The 22,106-nt window shown below is 34.8% G+C and overlaps 1 protein-coding gene across 1 annotated transcript in view; it reads right to left on the bottom strand.

The window, feature by feature from the left end:
• ZNF804B (zinc finger protein 804B) overlaps window positions 1-22,106 on the bottom strand; it is a 239,510-nt gene that overhangs the window by 10,737 nt on the left and 206,667 nt on the right. The window contains exon 2 of the mRNA XM_084508048.1: window positions 18,558-18,701. Within this exon, the coding sequence (XP_084364174.1) occupies window positions 18,558-18,701 (144 nt within the window). The remainder of the gene's footprint in view (window positions 1-18,557; window positions 18,702-22,106) is intronic.

Genomic DNA, 22,106 nt, shown 5'->3' with positions numbered 1-22,106 from the left:
GAGAGAAAAGAATACAAAAAATATAGGTAAGCATAGCTAAGAACTCATCAACTGGAGATGAAAACCAAGAAATCAAAGGCATCTACAGTCTGAGCAGAGAAAGGGTCTCTCCCTGCTCATGCCCTCATCAAAACAAAAAGCTGCACTGCCAGAGCTCCAGTTAGGAATTGTAATGAAATTTGTCATCTATGTTGGATAGACTACGGGACTGCCCACTGAACCTGTAAATGCCATGGTTTTCCTCACTAATAACCTGTGCCAATCTTTTGACAGGCATGCAAATATCTTTCACAGGTGGTGAACAACAGCATGCAACTGAGGATATACCTGAATGACAACCCTAAGCTCAGCAGGTGTGTTTGAAAATTAACATCACTTTACATGGCAATTGCATTTTTCATGTAATTAGGTACTTAACTGGGCATCCAAATACAGGCACGTGTAATAAATTATGATTTATTTAATAGCAATTTAGTGTTCTGTCCTTCACCTGCTACAAATATCATTGCCATGGATTTATGTTTCATATTTAGACTCACGTTCTGTTCTTTCTGTTTTTCATGTAAGTGTGCATGTGGATACTGCCATATCTAAAAGTAACACTTTTATTTTATTTTATTTTATTTTATTTTATTTTATTTTATTTTATTTTATTTTATTTTATTTTATTTTATTTTATTTTATTATTTTATTTTATTTTATTTTATTTTATTTTATTTTATTTTATTTTATTCATTTCATTTCATTTCATTTCATTTCATTTCATTTTTATTTTTTTAAACCCACACAGAATATTAAAAGACCACAAAATAATTTTCACTATTATGGAACACTTTAGTTATATAACCATATCTGAGTCACATTGGCTCACTCAAAAATTGCTGAATATGTTATTTTCCCCCTTGAACTCTGGTATGATTCATCAGGGGATGCAAATGAGTCAATGGAGTTACATTTTTGTTATCTTCCTTTGTTAGCCAGGAAACATCAGTGGCCAAATACTATACCTGTATTGTACTACTGTACTTTAGCAACTTCTACCAGATTTTTTTTTTGCTTTGTTTTAGCCAATACACCTGTAGCATACTTACCACTGACTGCATTTTCAGTAATAAGGTTATTTTCTTTCCAGAGCTTGATCCTGATTTCTGTTCCTCCATGTGAAGAGGAGCATTTCTCTGGATTGTCATTAATCTGAACAAATTTAGATGCCTGTGGCAGTCTGGCAGTTTCTTAGATTTTCTTTACAACCACTGAAGAAAAATGAGCACTTTTAGGGACCTAATCACCTAATCTTAAGCCAGTGGGGTAAAGTGAGATGTAATTTCTTTCTTTTCGTTGGGTACAGAGGGTATTAATGGAGACTATCTCAGACATGGACCACTTTTGATAGAGGAAGAGAGTGCGATTGGTACATTGTCACTGCTACAGGTAGTATTCATGTTTCTAGGTTCCATAAAAGAGTAGTTTGTATTAGTGTTACTTTTGGCATACATAAAAGAAAGAAAGATTTCTGGGCTTATTAATTTTTTAATCTTTTTAGGAAACCATTTGCAAGATAAGGTTTCTATAATCTAATTTTTTAATCTTTTTAGGAAACCATTGGCAAGATAAGGTTTCTATAATCTGCATTTCAAATTGATTCACTTGACAGGGGATATACAGAAAAAAATAAATAGAGAGTGAGCTTGCAGTACTGGTTAAGAACACAAATACGTTGAGAAGCATAGAGAAGATATTTGTTCTTCTCTCACTCCTGATTTCTTGTCTTGGTCATTTCCCTGCCAGATTTCTCACCCCTCCTTCTCTAGGTGGTTGCTGTCTTCAAGAACTACTTTTTCTCTTGTTCACTTTCTCTCAATTTAAGGACCAGAGGGAATGTAGTACTGGGAGAGAGTTACTTCTTTTGAGAGTTCTGCCAGGGGTCATGTTCACCTCATTATAGAGATCTACTTGGGAGTCTCAATGTACCTCTACTTCAGATACTGGGTCAAATAAGTGTTGCTGCAAGTATATTTAGAAGCAAGTCATGTTTTTGTTCTCAGTGGTGTAACTATGCGGATATAAATAGAGGGCAGGTTTGGAAAAAAAATGTTTAAATTCCATGCATTAAATCAGAAAATATCAGGTCAGATTGTGTAAAACAACCTTTTACACTTACATTCAGATATTTTATCTCCGAATATCATTCACATTCAATGTATCTGATAAAACATTCATCACTGTAAGGCACTGTAGCTCCAGATAGAAACATATGCATCTCTGCTTACTTCAGTCAGCTTCATGTATATGAGGCCTGCCATATGTAAAGAGCCTTCTCTGAATTGAAGTCCATAAACTAAAGTGTTTGAGTGCATGACTGGCTTAAAGAGTGATTTCCACTTTGCTGAAAAGCTCCTTAATTGAATTCTAATCAAACTTACCATAGAAGGGTTAAATGAGGAAAAAAAAAGTGGAATGTGATTTTCAGTAATTATTTTGTTGCCTAAGATTGGAACTAAGTAAATTATTTATAAAATGATTTTACACTGCAAACCATCAAATTAGAATGATAAAGTTACTAGAAAACAAAATTACACTTCATGTCTGAAGCTTATAGTATTAGCTATCTAAGTGAAATACGGGAAACAACAAAGAAGAAATTTGCTTTTACTATAATAAATAAAATCCTAAAAATAAAAATGAAGGGCTATTACATACAGAAATTAACCAGGAGATATGAAACTTAAAAATTACCTGACAAATTGTCATGTTTTACACATAAATAGTTAAAGATCCCTTTGAAGTGTTTGATAGTGACTATTTTTTGGAGTATATTTTATTATAGCCAATGATAATGGATTCAATATTGTTATCAGGAATGAATGGAAGATAGAATGAAAATATCCTTGCGTGATTAGGTTAGTGAATGAGATGACAGCAGGAGGGGAAAAAATCAATCCTTAGATATGCCCATCAATGAATGAGTTGTTGATCACAGATTCAACTGAAAGAAAAAATTACAGCCAGGTGTTTGATCCTGATTGTGTTCCTTCATAGAAACTGCTGCTAAATCATTGTAGAAAGATCTGATCTAGTGCAATGGGGCTTGATACTGAAAAGAAACGGGATCTACCACTTCTTATCTGTGTCTTTTCTGTGGGAGCTTCTTACACTTCAGCCAGATCAGTGAATATTCTTGCTACATAAACTGATTTCAACCATTGTCCAAAGTATGAGTTTGGACTAATGAAATTCAGGGTATATTTGTACAGCTCATGAGAAACCCCCAAGTAACATTAAAACAGATGGATTGCAGGGAGGGCATTTCTTCAGGGTAAAGGATAGAACAGGCACTTTGTGGAAGCAATTCACTCATTTGAAGGACTGAGCTATTTGTGGATTCAGCATATGCTCCGCTTGACCACCCACATTTATATCAGTTCCAATGAATTTATTGTCATATGGTTCAGCAAGCTGGCTGTGTACTGTAGTATTTGATTAGACACATCCAGTGTCATTTCGGAATATAGAGTAATTTACCTAGTAAAAGGTACATTTGAAAGATAAGAATCTTGAGACAAAAACTGTATCTTTGCTGCATGTTTATATACAACCTGACTCATGGGGTCTCTGGTGCTGATTCTCAGCCAGAGAAAAACATGAGGTCATTTAATTTTTTTTCCTTCCCATGTAAAGATCTCAAAGAGAATAAAATGCTATGACTATTTTGTAAAATCAAAATTTTCAATACATGTTATACTCTTACATTAGAAATCTTTAAGCTTTTTTTTTTTTTTTTTTTTTTTTTTTCCCAAATATTTCAATCCTATCTCACCATTTAGTGTTAATTTGTTCTGGCTGTAGCAGGTGAAATAGAATATCACTTACATTTTAAGGAAAAGAGTCTGAATTATCCAAGAATTCAAAAGGTGGGTCTAAAGCATGGCGTCAGAATTCCTTCAATGTAGTCATCAGACTTTCAGAGTAACAATATTATTATAATAGACATGATTTTACACACATTTTATATAACGCTTTACAGAGACAAATCTCAGATATCTTATGAAACAGGCACTTTTACCATTATACTATTTTGCAAATAAAGAAATGAAAGCAAAGAGAGATGGAGTTACTTATGAGAAGAATAGGGAAGAGGCTAAATCAGCACTCACAAATGCGTGTTTAATTAGCACATCTTACTCTTTATAAACCCATTGGAACAAGATGAAAAATGCCAGACATCTGAATTAAACCTGCCATGGTTTTGACTGGGATAGAGTTAATTTTCTTTTTAGAGGCTTGTATGGTGCTGTGTTTGGGATGTAGGATGAGACTGATGCTGATAACACATGGATGTGTAGTTGTTGCTGGCAGTGCTCACGCAGAGGCAAGGCTGGCATGCTGCCTAGCCAGCGAGGGCCTAGGGGTGCACCAGGAGCTGGGAGGGGACACAGCTGGGACAGCTGGCCCAGACTACCCAAAGGGGTGTCCCATCCACCCCACGGGGTGTCATGCTTGGCAATAACAGCTGGAGAGAGGAGGAGGAACTGGGAGAACATTCAGAGTGATGGCATTTGTCTTCCCAAGGAACCGCTGCACTTGACAGGTCCTGTTTTCCTGGGAGTAGCTGACACCTGCCTGCCGATGGAAGCAGTGAGCAAATTCCTTGTTTTGTTTTGCCTGTGTGCACGGCTTCTGCTTTACCTCATTAATTGTCAGTATCTCAGCCTGTGTGTCCTCACACTTTTACTTTCCCCATTCTGTCCCCAATCCCACCTGAGGAGAGCAAGCGAGTGGCCATGTGGTGCTGAGTTGCATGCTGGGGTTAAAGCATAACAAAACCTGAATTTGATTTTCCTGTATAATCAGTTGATTCCTAAGGACTGTGGTAGTGATGAAGGAACTACAATAAAGCATGAAATATACCCATTACAAAACGTGCTATGTCCACAGGTTACATAAAGGAAATCTGAATCAGCAGACCACTACACTGTGGCTTTGTACTGCTGTGCTAGAGAACAAGCTCATCACTAAAAAGAGTTATTTTAATAAGCACTTGAGATAAATGTATGTTTTCTGATAGGTACCTTTCACTGTACTTCAGATGAAATTGTATTTGGTCAGGGCAAAGGGTGAAAAACAGTATGTTTTATGACGAGTATTAAAACCAACTATAAAAAAAAGTCTCATCAAATGTCTCAAGGAAGTAGAAAATTGCTTTTTCTAATAAGAAGTAATACATGTAACTATCCATAAAAGACTTTTAGGTTGTTTTCTTTATTCAGTCATAAGCAAAGAATTCTTTCTCTTCTATTTGCTTAAAGTAGACAGATGTCTTCTGGAAAGCTAAAGGTAACCAGGAACAATACCATAACAAAATGGCTGATCAGAGTAAAGGAGGTATAATAAATGATATCTCCATGACATAAGATTATTATTTGACAACAAGAAAGGCCACAAATGACTTTTATATTCATCTGTCTGAAACGTCCCAATAACACAAAACAGGGGACATCCTTTTAAAGAGATAAACTGATAAAATCAAGTTACTTTGACAAGATCTATTTTACATAAACCAAATTAAATTACACTAATTACATTATAGTTCTTTAATACTTTATGGAATCCTGTATCAGTCATGGCAGCATTTTCCCTGGCACTGATGTCAGGATGACAGATTTTCTTGTTTTTTTCTCTTTAAACACTAGCATGGTTTCTAGCTTCATGCTACTTCCTCTAGTGCTCTGAGACTTATTAAAAATTCTCTTTAATGGTTATGAGAGTGTATGGCCATCTCTGTCCATCTCTTTCCCACTATTAAGTGTAGGTTACCTGAATCTGCTGGTGTAAAAATATTTAGTTTCAGATTATGCTGTTTAATATTTTTCTTAGCTAATGGTAGAGCGGTACTTCACAATCATAAACATCAGAAATGTGACTAAATCATCTGGCTTTGTCCCAAGTATAGAACAGAAATCTGTATTAAATACTCATTTTTTGCATCACTGCTGACAAGTAACTCATTTCTATTTGGATCAAAAGATTCTTTATGTCCTCAATATACTTTCAGAAACCTTCTTGCCCTTACCTCTGATGACTACAAATTTTCCCTTTGCCCTTTTTACTTCCTCTATCACTTTTTTTCCATTTTCTTCACTTCTGATTTATGATCTTTACTATCCATTTTTCCTTTTTCTCCTTTATTATAAATTTAAGCCACAGAAAATTGACTTTCCTTCTAAACAAGATTAGCTGTTTATTACCTATTTGGTCTTTTTTCAGTTGTGGGATTTGGGTTCGTAAGATATCTGACAAATGCTCTTTTAAATTTCTTATGTTTCTCTCACATCTTTCCATGTCAATTCCTCCTCCTAGTCCATTTTGCTGGCTCTTACACCTTCATGACACCAGCTTTCTTATGTAAGTGAATGTTGCAGTTTCTTTTTGGTTTTATTTTTGTTTTTATGCCATTTGAACTTACTAAACTCAATCATGTCATTTTTTCTAAATTTCCTTTATGCCTGTGTTGATCATCATGATACTAATAATATGTAAGTTAAAGATCAGCTTTATAGAGCCCCATAATGTAGATGAATATACATTCATATACCAGATACAGTAATTTGAAGCATTTTTGTACTATTCTTGACAGAAGGGAGGTCCACAGAGGCAACAAATTCAGATGGATAATCTGTTAATTTTAATTTCTTCGTGCATGGGATTGGAATAGCAGTTTATGTTCCAGTCCTTGGTTTATTTACAGGAAGAGATGAACAGATGTCCCATTATTTTTCCAGGGTAATTCACTCCTGCCACAGCCTGGTGTAGACTTTGATTATCTGAGAAAATCTTCTGAGAACATATCTCAGTAAATTGTACTGATTAAAATTGTACTGATTATTTATTTTGAATATCTATTTTTATTTATTTTCCAAATTTGTCTCACATAGTTATTATGTGTTGTGTCTTTTGATTTTAGTGCCCTTTTTTCCCTCCACTTGACCTATCCATCTCACTTCCCAGTTCATCAGCATTTCCTGCTGAAATCACAAAAGTAATAAGGTGCTTCCTAAGTAAATTCATTGTGTCAAGGTAAAAGATAGCCAAACCGTGCAGAGTGACTGATGTCTTAATTTTCTAGTTTATAAAGGCAAAGACATTTTGGCCTATCCAGCACCCTTTTTATTGCCACTTGCTTAAAATATTATTCATTTGAAATTTGTTATTTGTATTTAGTTCTCTTGAACATATTGCTGTTGTAACCTGCAGTGCCTAAAGCTTTCACTAAGATGGAGCTAAAAACATACACATGGTCAAGATATGTGGTTCAGCTCACTGCTGTGTAACAGATCACTGAGCTGCAACTTGACACATTTCAATTGTGATTCCATAAGTTAAAATTAGTTTAATGCTGCTCAAGAAAATGTTCCCCGGAAAGAGGGTGAAAATGAACACATTGTACATTGTGGAAAGTAGCATTTAATGTCCCCCTTTCCCTCTTGCCCATGATCTAGATTCTGTATTCACCCTTCTATCAAATAATGCTATAAACAAGCTAGTTTTTGATGTAGACATGGAAAGTTTTTAACACTATAAAGATGAATCAACACTCCCTGTTTCTAAAATATTTTATGCCACTTCTCAAATTTTGAGTAAAGTTTATTTTATTATTTGCTCTCAGAAAAGTTTTATTGCTGTAAAATTTGAAGTTGATCTTTTATTTATACCACTGCTTCTTATTCTAGTTCTCTATACATTTCTGCTGCCCTGAATTTGAGTTATTTCTTTTACTAAAGAATTATTGTAAGTTTGTGTGCTCAAATTGAACAACAATCCTCTTAAAATATGTACCATCTTATACAAAACACGGTGAGAATAAATTTATATTCTTTGGCCTAGGTGAGACCAAAATGGAGACAAGCAGGGCAACTAGATCACATGTTATAATTTTAATTTCTGAAAAAATATTCCATTGTTTTCCAGGTATTATTGGTTTAGTTTTTAGAAAGACCTTGTGCTGCTTGATGTCCTCCAGAAATAAATAAGAAATAAATATGACAAATGATTTCAATTTGCTAGAAATAACAGAAAATCACTATAGCAATTACTGTACTCTTCTCATGTACTCTAAGTTTAGATTTAGTGAGATATCACTTGTTGTTTTGCATTTATGCAGGTCCAATTTATGATTGTTTTCAATTTGCAGCCCAGAATCTTCATTTTCTTTTTTAACTATGCATCAGGACATTATGCTGTGTTAAATTTCAAAATGGAAAGGAAATCAGAATCTGACCTGTGTTACCGAGAGCCATAATTATGTGAATGAATTGAATGACATGTGTAACCCAGGCTTAAACAATATGAAAGGCAGAACTCAAAAAAAAAAATGTCATTGGACATGACAAAGAAATGTCATGAGGAGACTGGATTTTGCACTGAAGTGAAGAACAAGATGAGATTAATCTGAATATTCTCTGTTCCTTGAAAAAGGAAATAATAAATATTAATAAATATTCATTTAATAATTTTATTAAATTACATTTAATAAATAGTTTTATTTTGCCCCATAACTTTATTTATTAATTTACCCAATAATTCCTCTATTAATTGTGACTTGCTGTTCTTGCACACAGTCAGATCCTTATCTAATTTTGCAGGTTTACGATACGAGTAGTAAATTACTACTCCACATATCCTATAGAAAAAGTGTAAATACTGAGCAATGCAACATGACTGCATTTGCACTTTTAAACATCAGTATTTAGAAATGTCTGTTTTGAGGGAAGCAGAGCTAAGAATCCTTCAACATGCTAAGGTTTGAAAACAAACAGAGAAACATTGACTACAAACATAAAGTCTTCTACAGAGTTCCTGGAGGGTTATGTCAATTCCTCTCTACTTGCACATTTGTTTAAAGTGCTTAGCAGGAAACTTTAACATTTGTGACTTACATTTTAATCTTACTGGAGGAAGTACAATTTTGAGAGCTTATTAAAAAAAATGAAAACGTAAACTGTTTCCAAGTGACTTGATGTAAATTCATCTAAATAACAGTGGAACAAAAATGCTTTATAAAGTTATAATTTTCATAATTTGTTTTTATCTCAATAATATTAAACATAATCTGTGCATATATTAAAAATCCCATTTTTAAATACTTTCAAAATTGCACTGTTGAAACAGCGTATTTCAATCTTTATGAATAATTTCAAATTGTTTTAAACCAAAACAATGTAAAACTTTCCAAAGAAAAATGTTCCTGAACTTCTCACATTCCTGCCAAAGCATTCTGCTTTAAAAATAGTATTTCCTGTTGGAAAAAGTGTTTAGTAGTTAACTTTGTGTTAAGGAAACATTTGTTTTTTTAATGGTCCCATCACCTGTGTTAATATATTTGTTTGGTATTCATATGAATATCATCTGTATTTCTCTAGATATTCCCTAGCAATTTGATATGAGAAGGTGTTTAAAGAGCCCTCATCTTTGTAATGGCTCCTGGTGGAGCCTAATTATTATGAAATTGCTAAAGCAGAGAAATGATAATTAGTCTGGGTTACCTCCTTTATTTTTCCCTTGGAGACACGTTAAAATATGTTAATTAATGCTTTTAACTAAGAAAAGGTAATAAATGACTAATCCCACCATCTTTATTGCTATCTTGGTGATGTACAGAAATGTTTCTGGTTTGCTTTTAAATATTTGTTTCTGTTATAAGTGCCCCTTAAAGACATACAAGGTACATTGTACATTTCCTCAAACAAACATCATTGATTTGCATGACTTTAAAGCTCCACAGGAGTCAATTACGCAGCTACATTCTTGCACATTAATTACTGCAGATGGTCAAAAATGAACAGAGCTATAATAGATGCAGATTCTAAACAGATGTTTGTAGGGCCATGTATACCTTTGTGGGTGCCAATGAGATTAGAAGAAATATTCTTTTTCCAGGCAAATATGAATAGGAGTACAGTGTTTAAAAGTTATTCAGAAGCTAACAGAAGTATAATTTTTCTGTGAACATCTGATGGTACAACATTTTGTTAGTGAAGTTAACTGCCCAGTGTCTCCAAAAAGCTGGTCATAGCAGAAAATTGCCATAGGTAAGATATGTAATCTTGTTGAATAGTACTGTATTCTACAAGTCACTCCACAAATATAAACTAAAGTACTTGGAAATGTACAATAATCAAAAACAATCATAGCATCTGGTAGTTCTTTCTTTCTATCACCTTGAAGCAAGACTTGTAGAACCTGACCTTAGAATGACTGGTTTCTTCAGATTCTCTGATTTCTCTCTCTCTCACACACACACACACACACATACACACACAATCTGCAAAGTATTTGGCTACAAGGAACCTAATGTTCATCGGTCTTTTGAAGATGGTACAAGAAATATACTGTATATCTGTGGTCAGCATTGCCCAGTTCTTATTCATAGTGAATAGACACTCTTATACGAACAAGATTTTTACATAGAAGTAAGTAGTTAGAAGACATGCTTTATATCCCATTGCTTTTGTCCTTGCTACTTGTCTTTAAAAAATGCAAAAGATATCTGAATACAGAAAAAAAAAAAAAAAAGAAAAAAAGAACAGCAATGCCCACTATCATTTATCTAAATAATACAGGCACAACACCAACCAGACTGACCTGGAGATTATCTAAAACCAGGAATAATCATTTTAATAAAAATGTCTAGGTTCTCCATATTTATTCTATTTTCTTAAGTATTATCCTATGTACTGCATGTATTAGCATGTCAGAACAGAGAACCAAAGAGGAATACATTAATTTTAATCACTACTTTTTACACAGTATGAAACTACATATGATTGGCTCTAAAACATTTTCTATTGGAATGGTGTGCTTCAGAAAGACTTTGTTTCAAAATCTATTGAATGTACATGTTTCTTCAGGAAATTATAGAACAAAATTAAACTTTTAAACTATCCAATCTGATATTTTTGGTCAAAATTTCATATTTGTCACTATTTAATTTGGGTTTTGGCATAATGTTTTTAATTTTTTAATTATTAATTTATTAATAATAAAATAATTTTATTAATAATTTTATTAATGTTTTTGTTTGTTTGTTTGTTTGTTTTAACAAATCTAGTTCTTCAGATTCCTTGCTTATTTGAATAAGATATCCATTACACTGCATCACCCATTCCCCCTGACTGAAAAATCATTTATAAAACTGTAGCAGTGAAAAAGAAAGAAAGGAAAGGAAAGGAAGTTACAATAACTGGCATCAATTTAGAGCACTTCCTCTACCTGATATTCTGGTTATTGCTATGTCTTAAATGCCAAAATCTGATCATACACTTCTGTAATTCCTTATATAATGAAATACTAAAGAAATATCTTACAGTCATTGGCCCATCATTAACAAAGATGAAATTGAGTTTCCCACTTTTTTTTTTTTTTTCCCAATGTAAAGAGGGTTAAATTGCTAATTTACATGCTAATTAGCATTCATTCTAAAGAACACCAAATGTAATTCCATAGCATCTAGCATTTAACAATTTAGCTTATCTAGACATTAAATTTAAAAGCAGCTCCGCATTATTTGCAAGAGTTTTTGTTGAGGACTAATGATTAAAGGAATCTCATTATTCTAAGCAACACGCAATTTTAAAAAGATGAATACTGCCAATTTAGTTACTTTATCACCAAATAATAAGAAAAGAGCCAAGCACTGGAAGGGCAGCAGGTTCAGTAGTTCTTAATAAGACCCACAGATTTGTAAGTTTAAAATAAAGAATTGTTTCTGATGACATTTCTTTGGAATCTGTTGCCTCAAGTCACCCCCGTTTTCAGACTGTGCTCAGTGGTATTTGATAATGCTGCTTCTGCTGCTACAGAGCTACTCTGCTACATGTACTTGCTGTAGAGTGCAACTGAGGCATCTCTATGTAGTATAGCCCAAAATGCATTTAAGAAAATATTGCATGATATTATAAACTAAACATTCAATTTAAGGTCACTTCAAGCTGGCAAAATAAATTCTTTTAGTACAGTGATGCAATTGAATTATCATATTGTTTACATCCTTACATCCTGCTTTTGCTTATATGCTGCCTTTTGCTTAAACTGCGATGTCATCCTCTGTTGTCTTATGCTACCTTTATTTACATCAGTTTCTGTGATGTGACATAACTTGATTGTCTGTTTCATTGCATCACTATTTCAGCATTTCAAAGATGCTGGATTGCAGGTACTCTGAAGCACACCAGGCATGATAAAAACATAGTTTTGTGAAGACAGTATTTTTCTATTTCTGAATAACAGAAAGAAGCATCTGGTGCCTTGTCACTTTTCTATGCTTTACTTTGCAAATAGCCTATATATGTTGCAATTTACTAAAGCCTGGGATCCAGAAAGAAAATTTCAACCCAAGCACTGAAAGCAAAGAAAGCTGGGTCTTAAAATACAAAGTGTTTGGAAATCTTAATTATTATCATGGTGAGTTCTGTATTTAATGGTCCAATAGAAACCATACGATAGTTTGTTTTGTAATCAAAACTAATATAAGAAAAGGGAAACCTAAAAGAAGTTAATTCACAAAAATAAATTATGAAAGAACGAGAACTTGTTAAGTCAATTATGAAAAAAAGCAGTGAGAGAAAATGAAAACTATTCATCAAGAAATTATCCAAAACTTGCTCATAAGGAAGTTACAGAAAGAATGAAGTCATTTTGGGGAGGATGAACAAGAACACACATTGCAAAATCAATGTACAATGAAAAGTTAAGAAAGTATGAAACTATGACTGAAATTAGACAATGAAATAAATAGCATAGTCATAAGTAACAATAAGAAAATCACTGGTTTCAGAATGAGCAAGAGCAGGCAAAAAAAAAAAAATAAAAATGCAATGATATGGCAGACTACAGAAATGAAATCTTTCCTTTTAGCTTTGCTTTTCACATGATAGAAAACAAGTCTTACGCCAGAAATTTAAAAAGTATACTCTTTCCAAGGAAAGCTATACTTAAAAAGAAAAAGGAGAGAAAATCAAATCTGTATGTGTAGCAGAATAATGAATAAAATAACAGCTAGGAATTATTCTACATTAATAAGCAAACAATTCTTAAGAAAATAAATATTGTGATGAAGAAGTGTCTTGCATCCACAGATAACTATTCTAATTCTCTAATGGTAATAGGTAAAACATAAGCTGGAAATAGCCTTGTATTGTTAAATTGCCATTTCACTGAAATTAAAAAATAAATCATGGAAAAATCTGAGCAACTGTTGGCCATATTGAATTATACTTTCAGTATGTTGTTTTATATGTCAGAAATATCTAACCTGTGGCAAATACTTGTGGCAAATGTTCAGGTTAAAACAAAAACAAAAACAATAAGACAAAAACTACCACACATACAAAAATTCTTTCTTGGTTCAAGTCCACTTGTCAATCAGCTGTTTGAGGAAGTCTAACATCATATCAGTAGTTCTCTTGCTCTGTTCCTGATCATTAAGTTTTAATGCAATTATGATTCCAGATTTCTTACTAGGGATGTGACAAATGTGAAAATTCTTTTTAAAATATATATGTATTTATTAACATGCATCAGTCTAAGTTGATTTTTGCAAGGTTAGAGGAATAAAATGCCAATGGTTGCAGATAACACTTCTCTCTAACTTTGAGGAAGAAATGCTGAAGCCTTTTGCTGGCTAGGTTATTTTATGAGGAATACACAGAGAGTGAGGATTTAAGGTGTACAAACTGGCCTTAAAAAGCAGTATAAAAGGAACAGTGGGTCCACCGATATCTTGAGGGGAAAAAAACAGAGACTACACAAATGCATATAGTCATGCACCTTCATGCCAAGGTAGCCCTTTCTGATCTGATTAATATGTTCCTAAAACTACTGGTATTTTGTCCAGAAGGTTTCTTGATGCTGTGTTTGCCTTTGCTCCCAAATCCTGAGATGAACTCTCTTGGATACTGTCAAACCAGTCTCCTTTCCTTGAAATGAAAATTGTTTGGGTACTAAGAGGTGTGTACATGAGGGCCAAAATATAATATTTTCCTCCAATAAACATACAGATGCTGGAAAATAAAGACCTTAAACATGAATGAACAAAATCTCAGTACTACACTCACTCCTAGATCTTTCTCTGTGCTTACTTATCTGTGTATTTTCTAAGTGTTAGAGACAAAGCTAGCAAAAATGTAAGCATATTTACTATCTTTGATGTTTAACAGTAGCTAAATCTCCATTTGAATTAGAGTTTAAATCCACAAGCACCATAAAGGCTTAATGGCAAGTGCCTACAGCTGTACACACTAAATCAGACTTTCATGTAGAGGATACTCCCAAGTGCTAGTATGCACGGATTTAAATACCAATACATACATGTGAACTAGTGTAAACTGAAAATTCTGTTCACCTACTTCACAGTAATATGTGTTTCAAGAATACTAAAATTCATTTTTTTTTTCTCATCTGAATGAATGTGATTAGGCAGTATCTAAATTTTGACAACTAAAAGAGCTGTTTTGTTGTCAGAAACCCCAAGATGGCAATACAGCCTTGTTTTTCTTCGCTGCTTATTTCTATTATTATTATTATCACAATTATTGTATTTCAGTACATGGAACAGATTTGTAATTTTCTCCTTTGCTGACATCTGAAAGCCTAGCTGATTGCTAAGGATTATTTATACAAAAGTGGAAAGCTCCCTCTACTTCTACTTTAAGTGAATGGATGAATGCTATGCACGACCTGGAGGTATTAAAAGATTCCAAAGATTCCATTTAATAGCGTTAACCAAGTAGACATCTCTGCTCAAGTTTTATTTCCTTTTACAGATACAAGTGACTTAACAATCCTATTAAAAAGTCCGTACTTACATATTACTTTTTCATCAAAGTGTAACATGCGTTCACATGTTATATTTTCAGGCAGCAGTTTGTATTAAATACATACAAACAACTTTTGAACAAATTCATACCAGGACCCTTTGCAGTGTTCAGATAATTCCAATAGAGCTGAAATAATCAGTTCTGATGCAGTAAACTTCTCTTTAGGAGAACACCACAAGCAAGTGATAGCAAGCATTGATGCAGGCACCTTGATGCTTGGATGAGAGATACTACAGATTTACCAAATGTGCTACTGCCTGTGACTGCTGCTGAAGACTGACTGATGCTGAGGATATAAAGTCATAGGTTTCATAGCAAAGAAAAAACACAAAAGAAAAACACTGTTGTTTTCAAGTGGGCTAGCTGGTAAGTGCTGAGGTAGGGAGACATGCATGCACAGGGCTGTATGGCAGTGGAAGATCAGGAGCAAAGGAGTGGTTCATTCTGGGGTACACCCTCATTCCTGCCTCAGCCTTGGTGCAGTATCAGGCTTAACAATGGAGAGCTCAGGTTAAGTCATGTGGCAGTGAAGGCTTCCATTGAGACTGATTCTGAGCTCACTATATCCAGACTTGCAGTGAGAGAAATTAATTTCCAATAACAGATAATATCAATGAGAAATGATTACAGAGTAGTGAAGTAGAAAAGACACTGGCAAGATTATCTAAGACTAATTCTGTCAAGACAATCAAATAAGAGCTGCTTAATACTCAGTCAAAAGTACTAAATGGTATATAAATCACATTAGACCCCTCCAGGGTCATTTTAGTGTTATGAAGGTACAGGCACAGATGATCTTGAAGGATCCGTGGTTCAGAAAATTTTCCATCAAAGTTTTCTTTGTATGCACATGTATGCATCATATATGTGCATATACATTTGTAGTATTTGTATATGTATGCATGTATGCAGTGTGGAGAGAAAGAAAGTATCCCTGAGTATATTGCTTGAGAATAAGTCAACACAACAGAAAGACTAGTTGCACAAACAAGACCAAATTTGTATCTTAACATTTTGCAGTCTTCTGAGGACAGGGAAGGCAATGGCTGTTTGCCTTCCTGTCAGGAAGGCAAAAAAACTATTAGGTCCAAAATTCAGTACTTTCTGCTTTAGAATTGGTTGAAATCATAGATAAGAAAATAGATCACAAAATTAATTCTATAAAACCATAATATTGGGAGATTAGAGTCATAAGTCTTTGAATAAAATCTTTCCTCTGGAAAAGAAAGAAAAGGCTTATGCCAAAGTACTCTGTGCAATATTTTTTTTTTTATTATTTTTTTTCCCCTCTGTCTTTATATCTTCTCTAAAGAGCATTGCCACTTCAATACAGATTTCTAAGTAGAAGGGGAATCACATGGGGGGACTACGCTATATTGTTAGTGAAATCTAAAGACTCCCTGACTTTAATTTAATCTGCAGTAGAAGAACGGTGTTCAGTGCATATCCATGTGTATGACTAATGGTATCCTCAAATATCTTCTGGGAAACAGAAAGTATACCTTAGGAAAAAGAAATTTTTCTTGTGGCTACTACACCTCCTGGAGCAAACGTTTTGAAGCTAAGCTAACTAAAATCACAGGAAACTATAAATTAACTTCTGTCTGAAGACTAATTTCATACAAGTAAAAATACATTTTTTGTGACCAACCACAAAAGTCAGAGAAAAGGCAGCATTCATGATATTCCTAGAGGCAAAGTAATGCTGTTCCCAGACGTGGCTGAGCAGTCAAGAAGTGAAAAAGGAGACGAGACTGAATTACCCTGTCACATCAGGAGAACAGCTAGCTAATCCTGCACTAACTGAGCTTCTGAACTACATCTGAAAGGGCATGGTGGGGTGAGCTTGTACTGCCAGATGATATTCTGTATGTGTGGTGCATTTCCATGCAGATCCTTAGTTCACAGTACCATCAGTATGGCTGATTTTAAAGCACTGAATTTACCTACAAATTAAAGAGAGTTTTATTGCTTAAACATTCCCTTTCATAGTGTGAAGATGCCCAAACCTCTCTTGCCTGACAACACAAACATAGATGGTGCATCAAGCAGGATATTTTATTTTGCATAAGATGCTCTCTGCAGGAGCTGTGGAGAAGAGGAAATGGCAAAAATTGATCCATCTGAGATCAGTTGGATCTCTGACAAATAGAAAATCAGCTGAAGGGTGAAAAAAATATTTCTAAAGCAAATGGGGATTTTTAGGGATTAGTGTCACATGTTTAGGATCTGGAAATGCATTTGTTTTGTATTATTAGAACCATTTTTGCAGATTAATTAATGGAGCTGGGATGTAAGGAACTGCCTTTGGTTTAATACATAAATACACTAGATTAATCTAGCTCTGGTTTGAGTGTGATGGGCCAGAAGAGTCCTATTAATGTCCATGAACAGCTGACCCTAGGCTGGTTGAATTCAGCAGGATGGTTCATCATGATGAGTGGGCAGATGTTAACCAGCTCATTCATGCAGTGCTGTGATAGGTGTACACAGAAAATGCCAGGATGATTTACATTCTCTATAATACTACAAAAGACAATAAGATTTCTTGCAGTGAGAGTGAGAAGTTTTGCCTTTAGTGCCATTTGTTGTTCTTAATATTTACTTCTTCTAGTTCTGTAGAAGAAATACCTGCAGCTTCTAAATGATTCATATATTTGCCCAGACCCCCATGTACCCAGAAGAATGTACCCAGGAGACACTAATACACTACCAGCTTGAATGTACACAAATGCATGAGAACTTGAACTGTGTAACACATGTAAGAGAGAGAAGAAAAACAGTAGAAAAATGTGTGTTTATTGAATCTTGCTACAGTTCTAACTTACATATTAGAATAACCCATATGATTAGTTACATCAGAGGTTCATAAATGTTAATTCCTGAACTTTGTCAATGATTTTTGTTGAGTTCTGAAATTCTTTCAATAATTAATTGCATTTTTCTTACATAATGACAACAGGAATATGCAATTTGCTAAAATTAGAGGAAAAACTAGGATGCAGAAAGCAAACATAGAATAATAACAGGCATACATCAGTACCTATCACATATAGACCCAATTAAGTAGATGCAAAAATGATGACAAATAATTAGCATCTATTATCTTTTCCCAATAATCCAATATGTTGTTGTTCAATAGTAGTTGCCATTTTGTATCATGTTCTGCATGTAAGGCAAAATGTATTCCACCCTGAGAATCATTGTGAGACATAGCCTTCAACCTCAGAAACATATGCTTTAAAGAAAACAAAACAAAACAAAACAACAACAAAAACAAACAAACAAAAAACTACTTTCCTGCCCTTGAAACAGCATGACCAGCTTGAAACAGCATGATCTTATGCCTTCTGAATCTGAAAGAGGGACCTGGATATCTGAGGAAGTGCTTCTTTGTCCCCCTCTAGTTTAGAAGTAACTTCACATTTTAATGTATCTATTTCATTGTGAATATTAGTATTGAGCACCTATCTAAAACTACCATGATCTTTCAGACAAAGGGGCTTAAATTGTGATGAAGATTAAAACAATGAATATTTTACACTTGATTTTAATGAAAAATAGTGTGTGAAATTCAAAAGCATCAAATGTTAACTTGTCTCTACTGGAGTGAATTTAGAAAACCCCGCAAAAAGGAAGTATGAAAAATGGGCAACTGTAATATCTATGGATATTTGTCAGGTTTACCTGCTTGTGAGCATGGTCATAAGAATTGATGTGGTTGTCAAATTCTTGGTGTTTGTGGTACTGCTTGTCACACAGTTCACAGTAGAAGTTAGCCTTCACATCCTCCAGAGCCTTGGCTGCAGCTTTCTCCTTCTCCGCATAGTCCTGCAAAGGCAGAAGCAAAGGGAGACACTTTGCTACAGGTCGTGAGCTCATGCTGGTTTTGTCATCTGCATTAAAAACACTAGGCTGACCAGAACTGCTAATTCACTGGGCACCATCTTAGTATTAAAGTATAGGCTGAAAATGTTTAGGTTTTAAATTGGATTTAGTTAAATAGTTGTATTTCTTGCATAATTATTCTTAGCACTCGTTTTAGGTACCGTAGTAAGCAAAGTACGGAGAATTAAGGCACATTAGGATAGTGCCTGGCTCCTGGGTAGAAAATCTGAATAGTGAGGATAAACTCATCAAAATCACTAGGAGGATGAATTAACTTCCACAACACTCCTGGTTGGCACTGCTTCTGAGCCTTTGCTCTTTTGGATGTTGCTCAGAAGAAAGAAACTAGTTTTAGCCTGATACTAAGACATATTTTCTTTTGTGTTCTGCTTTCTACGTCACATCAAATATTCAGCAGGGCCAGACAGCAGCTGGCTACGGCTGGCTGAGATTTCCCTGGAGCAGTGCCACTGCAGCAGGAGCCTTTCCTGTGCCACCATGTCCCTTCCCCAGGGTCTATACACCATCCCACCTGAGCTGCACCCTGCTGAATGCAACCGTCACCTTCCAGAGACAGACCACAACCACTGATGTGATCTAGCACAACTCTCATGCTGCTGTAGTGCTGGAAGATGTCCAGTCTCAGGCAAATACAGATGAAAAAAAGGGAAAACAAGTGGTTTCTCCCTCTGTCTCCTTACTGACTCAGGTAGGTTCTCTGGAGGGTCAGGTACTTTACTTTCAATATACACTAGGTACACAGAGAAAACTTAAAACATAGGAGCTATTAGCTACTAACCTACAAATAATGCACTTAAATAAAGGTCTTGATATTCAAAACTGGAAGAAGCCTTTGCTGATCTTATTTCTTTTACAAGTCCTTTATTATCTTATTATTATTATTACATTTAAATGTTTTACTTTAGAGTTTTATATGCAAAATTCTGACATAGAAAAAAAATAATGAAGAAGTCATTAAAAGCAATTCATTTTATATTCACATTGAAAAGTTAATATTACTTGCATGTGTAAGCTATTGGCTGGGATTGCAGTAATTTATCATTTGCTGTATCATTTTATTCATCTAAAGGAAAGCATATTTTTAACCACCAGACTTTCCATGCTATGCAGACATAACTGTCTGGTGTCAGTATGGTTTCATCACCCTGCCTGTGGCAAACTGTAAGTATGCCAAAGCCTGGAGATGCTGCCTGGTTGGGACACCCTGCTCCTCCTCAGTCACTGCCTGGCAGGAGTGCAGGGATCAGGAGGGAAGCCTTCGTGCAGGACAGATCAACACAAGTGCAGTTGTGTTCAGCCTCTCTAGAGGGAAGAACTTTCTTAATGAAAATCATGAATTTTAGGCCTGGGACTTGACCAAGCAGCTGGAATGTTGGCTGTCCATATGACACATTAGATCTCTGGATGAGTTTGTGCTGTGAGCCTCCTAGCTTTGCCCTGGTTTATAAGCCATCAGGTTGGAATCAGTAGGTCTTTCTCACATAGTATCTTAGAGGCTGGTGTTGCTAGTGAGAGTAACTTTACCTAAACTAGCCTGTCTAGAAGCTAGGTGTATGACCATACACCTAAGGCAGTACTCTAAGCTTCCTCTATAAGAAATAGAAAAATGATAGCCACTGCCAGATGATTAATTTCATCTACTTCAAAAGCCTATTTTTGGATGAGATGAAACTCTCTCCAGAGACACTATCTCTGTCAACCACTGCAAGGCTCTAAATTACTAACCTGGCCTACATCCTTAATTTTTAGATTACTGAATTCAGAGATAATGAATTCTACATCATATCTCTTTATATTCAGTTCCAAATCTCCCCATGAACCTTGTGTGAACTGACCAGCTTGAAGACAGGAGGTCAAAGAGGAATTTTGTACCTGGAAATTAATTTTACATCTTAGAGATGATGTCAACATCATGCAGGTCCTTCCCACAGGGCAAATACCCAAACAAATCCTTTCCTTCCATGCATATGGCTCGGGTGGATTAGTATACTGTGGTATACTCAGATTGGTCATTTCTAAAAGCAAGTAGCCTGAGCTATTTCACTTCTCCACTTGAGAGGCTGCTCAATCATGGTAGTTAGTACTTGATTATGTAAGGGGGAAATATTCTTGCAATTAAACAGTTAAATAGCTTTTATTAGTTATTTAAATCTACAAAGCCCATTAAAAAGTGATACTTTTCAGCTTATGCTTCAGATCCATTGTTTTGCTAGCATTAATTATTCACCGGGCCTTTGGTATAATTAAAATGCATAAATTAGAATGTGGATGCAATAGCATTAATTATGCAGCAATGCCTTCCTTGGAAGTCAAGTGTTGGGGGCAACATATTTTTATTTTAATCTGGAAAAAATGTAAGTTTTACACTCACTGGCAGCCATCCAAAGCATTTTTTTTCTCTCCTGCTTCTGAACTGTCAATTAAATGTTTACAGCCTGCTCCATCTTTGTTTCTGTTGAAGAAGAAGCCTAATTGTTTGGGGTGAACACACAGCATTACTCTCTGTGAAGCACAACTGAAACTGCTGCTCATGAGCATTCCAAACTGCCAACTTTATCTTTCTCAGCAGAAATTAATACAGTTCCCTTAGCATAACGATGTTTTAAAATAGCAACAAGGCAGTTCCCAGGTGCATCCTAAGATAATCACAACTACCTCCATTGCCTTATTGCTTAATTATGCTTGTCTACCATGGCAAAAGATATAATTTCCTGCTTGCTTATCGATCAGATGCAGGGAAATTGAATGCAACATCACATACTTTAGAAAGGTCGTGGGTTTTTATTTCTCTGCAAAGGCATAAGAACTTCTATCACTACAGTAAATTGTGCATAATCAAATTAATTTTCCCATACAGACTATTAATATCATCTCTCTTCAACTATAGAGTCCATGGGCCAATTTTGGCAAAATAAATGTGATCAAGTGAAAGAAATGTGCAATTACATCTGTAGAAAACATATGTGATCATAAAAGGTTTACTACACTAATGTAGAAACAAGAAGGTTAGAAAGATGCATAAATATGTTTGAAACTGGAAACCAGAAATGATAATGAACATGTATGTCACAGTCTCATAGATTTTATTCAGGATCATACACTACTTAAAAATGTCATGTAGCCTGGGTAAACATGAGTAAGGTTGTAAGTTAATGTAAATTAATACCTCTGTCTTTGAGGCATGGGCAGCTAATAGTAAGTACAAGCTCATGTCAGAGATGTAAGTATATGTTCCTAGAAACCATCAGTTAACCATCTGCTACGTTGCTGGATGTAGATAAATACTGTATTAGGATAAATGAGTGCAGAATACACCTGATTTATTTA

This window comes from Aythya ferina (genome assembly GCF_964211825.1).
Source record: "Aythya ferina genome assembly, chromosome: 2".
In the NCBI taxonomy this organism is placed as follows: domain Eukaryota; kingdom Metazoa; phylum Chordata; class Aves; order Anseriformes; family Anatidae; genus Aythya; species Aythya ferina.
The sequence above is the reverse complement of the archived record's forward strand: the minus strand, read 5'-3'. Positions and strand labels throughout refer to the sequence as shown.